At 52.3% G+C, this 6,331-nt stretch overlaps 1 protein-coding gene across 1 annotated transcript in view; it reads right to left on the reverse strand.

Moving 5' to 3' along the window:
- Positions 1-5,034: 5,034 nt before the first annotated feature.
- The window catches only part of LOC108801199 (AT-rich interactive domain-containing protein 3A-like), a 113,642-nt gene continuing 112,345 nt past the window's right edge, over positions 5,035-6,331 (reverse strand). Inside the window, exons 4-5 of the mRNA XM_018573130.1 lie at positions 6,025-6,181; positions 5,035-5,224 (exon numbers count right to left, since the gene is read on the reverse strand). Of these exons, the coding sequence (XP_018428632.1) occupies positions 5,035-5,224; positions 6,025-6,181 (347 nt within the window). The remainder of the gene's footprint in view (positions 5,225-6,024; positions 6,182-6,331) is intronic.

Consider the following 6,331-nt stretch of genomic DNA (forward strand, 5'->3'; position numbering starts at 1 on the left):
GTGTAACCATTCCCTCATTCTCCATACAGAAGATGTAGACAGTGAAGTTATAATTTCCTTTCTATGGAAACATTACGATACAAATGTAACCGCTATTCGGTTTAATCCTCCTCACCGAGAGGAAGCTCTGCTGGCCGCCGGACTTATATGAAGCTCGTTTGCGAAACTGTATTATAAACAAAGCAGCTTAAAGGAATCGTCCGCCATTCAGAGAATAAAAAAATAAATACATACATGCGCATTGATGAAAGAAATATTTGCGTTTGGAATCTGGCGGACCCCGCATGTTGCCCCCATGTTTTGTATGTGTCTTGTAGCCCTGGTGAGCAGTGCCGGTGCTAGGATTCTTGCCTACACAGGCTATGTACAGAGGAGCTTACACTCTAATGTCCCCTCCCCCACAGTCACATCAGTCTCTGTACAGAGGAGCTTACACTCTAATGTCCCCTCCCCCCACAGTCACATCAGCCTCGGTACAGAGGAGCTTACACTCTAATGTCCCCTCCCCCCCACAGTCACATCAGCCTCTGTACAGAGGAGCTTACACTCTAATATCCCCCTCCCCCCACAGTCACATCAGTCTCTGTACAGAGGAGCTTACACTCTAATGTCCCCATCGGGAAGGTAACGTAAGCTGCGGACGGACATACGGACAGGTAAGATACACCCTGGATGTAATATCATCCTGGCACAGTCCGGGCTCCCTATGTCCTCCTCACACCATCATCAGACATTTCTCTCCCGCGTACAGGGGTGCGATCATTTCACAAGGCCCTGACACTTTCTCTCGGCTCTCCGGATTGCGCACGGGGCTGGCTGAGGGGCCCCTTCATGGTTTTGCGGGGAGCGTTTATGTTCCCCCTTCCTCCCCCTCCCGGTTTTATGGGGCATGAAGCAAGGACATGAAATGCTGACCAATATCACGTTTCCTCCGTAAGGACAAAGAGATACTGTTCACCAATATGTCATCTGGCCGTCTCCTTCTTATTGTTACTTACATGGGCAACGGAGTCTTCAGCCTGCGATGAGAAAGCCGGTTTGGAAAGTAAGTGAATAACTTTATTGTCCTTGGATCAAGTGCACATTTTTTTTTGCTTGCTGTTTAGTATTTTCTTTCCTGCATTTCATATATGGATTTTCAAGTGCTCCTCCTCATAGATCAGGACTGCTGAGATCGGCTCTGTTAGCTTCAGGGGGAGTGTATTGTTTTCAGTCGGTTGGACATGGCCTACGGCCTTGCAGGAAACCACTGTGCCTTACAATAGGAAGCAGGGGCTGCACATGTAATGATCTAGCATGGCTGCCCTCTGTACTTTTGCTATAGCCTTTTCTGCAGTACTCACCTTCAATCTAGGCATGCAGTACTATTTTCCTGCCACTAGATGTCCTCAGGCTTCTGGAGTGAATGACAGCGGCATCGTTCAGCCTACTGTTTCCGAGTCCAGGCTGTCTCAGCCCTGCCCCCAGCACAGTGATGAGCTCATCTCTCAGTCATTCTGCTATGTCCTCCTATCAGCATGCTCTGTGAATCCAGGCTGCCTGAGACCTGCCCCCAGCACAGTGATGAGCTCATCTCTCAGTCATTCTGCTATGTCCTCCTATCAGCATGCTCTGTGAATCCAGGCTGCCTGAGACCTGCCCCCAGCACAGTGATGAGCTCATCTCTCAGTCATTCTGCTATCTCCTCCTATCAGCATGCTCTGTGAATCCAGGCTGTCTCAGCCCTGCCCCCAGCACAGTGATGAGCTCATCCCTCGATGAGCTAATCTCTCGGTCATTCTGCTATCTCCTCCTATCAGCATGCTCTGTGAATCCAGGCTGTTTCAGCCCTGCCCCCAGCACAGTGATGAGCTCATCCCTCGGTCATTCTGCTATCTCCTCCTATCAGCATGCTCTGTGAATCCAGGCTGCCTGAGACCTGCCCCCAGCACAGTGATGAGCTCATCCCTCAGTCATTCTGCTATCTCCTCCTATCAGCATGCTCTGTGAATCCAGGCTGCCTGAGACCTGCCCCCAGCACAGTGATGAGCCGATGGCAGGACACATTCAGGTACTTACACTTTTGTATTAAAAAAAAATAAAGCATTGAGGGCCCATTCACACCATTGTGTTGCGGTAATGCACGCTACATGCACCTGTGTGATGCTGTGCCATTCTAAGTGGAACCCCGACGCATGTTGCTGACAGACGTGTGTGGCAGCTCAGTGTAACAATGCGGCCATGCACTAATGTGAGCTGCAGTACATTGCAGGCATGGTGTCGGGACTTTCCCTTACTTTGGAGAGATTTCTCTCTCACTTCCTGTTGTGTCTCCAGGACAGGAAATAACGGGGAATATCCCCCATGAGACACAGACGGCAAACAATAAACCTGACGGGTTCTAGCCAGACGCCAGTTGTTGGAGCACCACCACCGTCATCATAGTACCTAACGCCAAGATGGTGAGTGATGGGAATATATCCGCTGATCTCTCCAGACGGACTGACGCACACTCCAAATAAAAGAGCACTTTATTTCAGCAAAATGGCCATAGCTGGGAACTTGCCGGCTTTTGGCCGGAGGAGCCGGATTTTCACTTTGGCTCCTGGCACAGAAGGGGCGGTGATAGCAGTTGGAGGGGAAGATACTGCTTTCTCCTTCCTCCAATGGCAGCCTACTGTGAGCAGTGAGATGGGGTACCCACCCCAAAGTTCCTTCTCAGTACAGGCGTCTGTCGGAGGGTGGTCGCCCTTTTAGCCGGAGGTGCCGGGTTTTTACTTTGGCTCCCGGCACAGCAGGGGCGGTGATAGATGTTGGAGGGGAAGATTCTGCTCTCTCCTTCCTCCAATGGCAGCCTACTGTGAGCAGTGAGAGAGGGTACCCACTGAAAACAGACCTCCTTCTCAGCACAGGCGCCTGCCGGAGAGTGGTCGCCCTTTTGGCCGAAGATGCCGGATTTTCACTTTGGCTACCTACATGGCAGTTACCATGATAGCTGTCGGGGGGGATTCTGCTCTCTCCTCCCTCCAATGGCAGGCTACTATGAGCAGTGAGAAGAGGTACCCACCCCAAAGCTCCTTCTCAGCACAGGCGCCTGCCGGAGAGTGGTCGCCCTTTTAGCCGGATTTTTACTTTGGCTCCCGGCACGGCAGTTACCATGATAGCAGTTGGAGGGGAAGATTCTGCTCTCTCTTCCCTCCAATGGCAGCCTACTGTGAGCAGTGAGAGGGGGTACCCATGCCAAAGCACCTTCCCAGTTCAGGCGTCTGCCGGAGAGTGGTCGCCCTTTTTCCCCGGTCACATCCTATCACATGACCCTAGTCCCTATTCTCAGCTTCACTGACTAACATAAGTTCCCAGTTATGAAAGTGAGATGGATGGGATGGACTTCCGTCTGCGTCTTCATTGGTGTACACAGTCCTGACTCTCCTTCAATGAGGACTGCGGCTGTCTTCGTGGTCTCGGGTGCCGCCAGCTCCTCCTCATGCGCCGCCACCTTATCGGAGAACGCCAAGTCAACCGGGCAGCGCTCCGTCCGCACACACCGATCGATGTTATCCGCGGCCGACTGCGTTATATCTCCCGCCGACTGCTATCCATCCATTGACCGGGCGGAGGCGAGGAGCGTGTGATTTATTTCCTGCCGCTCGCTGGCAATAACCGGGGCCGGAGAACAGAAAGAGGAAAATTAGACGGCTGGCTTTAATTAGTGCCCTTATCTGCCTGTGCATGAATGGAGATGGAGATAATTAGCTCTGGAGAAGGAGATAATGAAGAGCTGGAAGCAGCCCATGAATCCTAAGCAGTGTCCGGCTCAATCTCATTAACTCCTGCACTTCCTGGGGAGCGCATTTTATGTTACGCGTTATTTCTAACGTGACCGCCATCTTTTTATAACGTGTACTGGAATGTCATCAACTTTGTGCAAATTCTCTTAATACCGAATGTTTATCAAACAGTTAAAGTCTATCAAACGTCCAAACTTCGTTTTTAGAGGTGAGGGACTAGTGCAGATCTGCGCATTTTACAGCCTGTGGACCGCAGCCGGCCCTTGGTCTGTCCAGCATGCCGACCTGCGCTCCGTCATGGCCGGTGCATTCACTGCAAAGGTCGGTGATCGGCCCGTGCTCCTCTTTGGTCCTTGGTTGCTAGGACCGCTGGCTTCCTAGCAACCAATGCTGTCAGGGGTCCTCTATGTCACCTCTCCTACAGTTCCCATCCGTGGACTTTAAAAAAACAATACTTAAAATGGTATGTGGGTGCAGAGTTGTCCCACGGCCGGGTGTCAACTGGAGCGGTTAACCGGGTGACCCCCCGTTGTGACGTCATCGCGCACGTGCGGCGATTTTATTGATACCTGCCCGTGTTGGATGCCGGAGGGGACAGTCACCCGGCAGGATGAGGTAGGCCGCCGGGTCCCCTCCTCTCTCCCGACACTGTCGGGCACTCGGTCCATGACCGAGTGCCCGCCTTTTAGAGGGGGTGACACCAAAATAACTGTCAGTCATTTTGGTGTCACCCCTCTAATGGTGTCACCCGGGTACGGGCTGCACCCCCCTTGTGACGCCACTGTGTGGATGCAGTTGGGGTTTGGCATGTGCAGTTTCCCACACAGCAGTGACTAATGCACCTACCATGTGTTACAATGCGTCAGATGCGTTGCATGCACTACTTTTATCAACTGCACTGCAATGCAATGTACGGTATTACAGCACTGTGTGTTGCAATGCGGTTGATGACGTTGCAGCCAGGAGGTGCGTTTGGGGTGCCATTCTAACAAATGGCAATGCAACTCTCCTGCCGCACTGTAACGCACAGGTTGGTGCACTGTGAGGTACCGTGCATTAATCGGTTTGACCCTCCACAGCCGACCCAGTTTTCCCCATAAAATAATGAATTGCTGTGCCCCTCACAGTCTCTGTACAGAGGAGCTTACACTCTAATGTCCCCCCCACAGTCACTATCATTGTGACATTTCATACGGAATGATGGAACCGTTGCAGGCGGTGAGATAAGCGCGGGTAGGAAGAGCGACTTTGAATTGCCCTAACGGGGTCACAGACACGACAGGACGCATTTTGTTCTCTGGAACTTTCGCAACTTTCCTCGGCACCGCCTGCTGCGAACTCCCGACATCTTACATAAAGATTCCATCGGGGGTCGGAGGGTGCGCGGCGCCGGCTGCCCTACTTCTGCGGCCATTGAGTGACGCTCGGGCGCGCCGGGTGCGGAGGACTGATTGGGACTGGAGAACAAAACACGTAAGACGGCGCAATGGAAATCGATGGCTGATTGATTTTGCTGCAGATGTGAATTGTCGCCGGAGGGGGGAAATCTTTACTTGTGTCCATTCCCTTCATTAGCGGTTATTCAGCACCGCCGACGCGCGGAGTGACTGCCGAGAGTCTGAGCGCCGGGGGGGAGAGGACGGGGCGCGCTGCTCTCCAGTCTATGGGGGCGCTATACCTATACAGAGGACTGAACCAGTCACAATCAGTCTCAGAGTCAGAGGAGCTTACACTCTAATGTCCCCTCCCCCCCCCACAGTCACAATCAGTCTCTGTACAGAGGAGCTTACACTCTAATGTCCCGTCCCCCCAATATTCACCTGCAGATAGTTACCAAAAAAACCTGCAAATTAATTCCCATCAATACGCGGAAATCTCGTACGCCGCGCTATCAGCGCCATAGCGACCCGTCACATGCTGTCCCATATTGTCGCGTCCCTGTCTGGAAATGCAGAGCTGCAGGTTCTGAATGCCAGGCAGCGCGGTCAGCATCTTCGCCGAACGGCTGCTGAGATAAAATCAATGAGTGATCGTTGTTCGGAGCGGAGTTTTATAACCGAACGATGAGCAGAACTTTTCTTTTTCTGCTACGGGTGTCACGAGGACAGGAAGTGAGAGAAAGAAAAAAAGAGGGAAAATGTCTGTCATGTGACACGCGGAATGTTTTATTTTGGTCTGCGTTGTTATATGATCGACATGAATGGCGCGGAATGTTCTGGAAGGCTGAGGCGGCGCTCGGCGTGGAAGATATTCTCACGTGGTGGAGGCGACTGAACAAACTTCCAACCGCACGGCGCCATCAGTCCACATGGCGTCATCAGTCCGCACGGCGCCATCAGTCCGCATGGCGTCATCAGTCCGCACGGCGCCAGGTCTAGGAGGGGTCCCACACATGACAAGGATGAGGTGGGACTCTGAATGCAGCGCAGAATAAATGTCCATGAATGAGGACAACACATATATACTGTACAGGACCTCTTCAGAACCAAGCCTAGATCCGGTCACATATACACAGGACCTCTTCAGAATCCCACCAGAACTCTGATTTCTTCCGATGACGGATT

This window comes from Nanorana parkeri, unplaced genomic scaffold, assembly GCF_000935625.1.
Source record: "Nanorana parkeri isolate BGI_ZX_2015 unplaced genomic scaffold, ASM93562v1 scaffold2248, whole genome shotgun sequence".
Lineage (NCBI taxonomy): Eukaryota > Metazoa > Chordata > Amphibia > Anura > Dicroglossidae > Nanorana > Nanorana parkeri.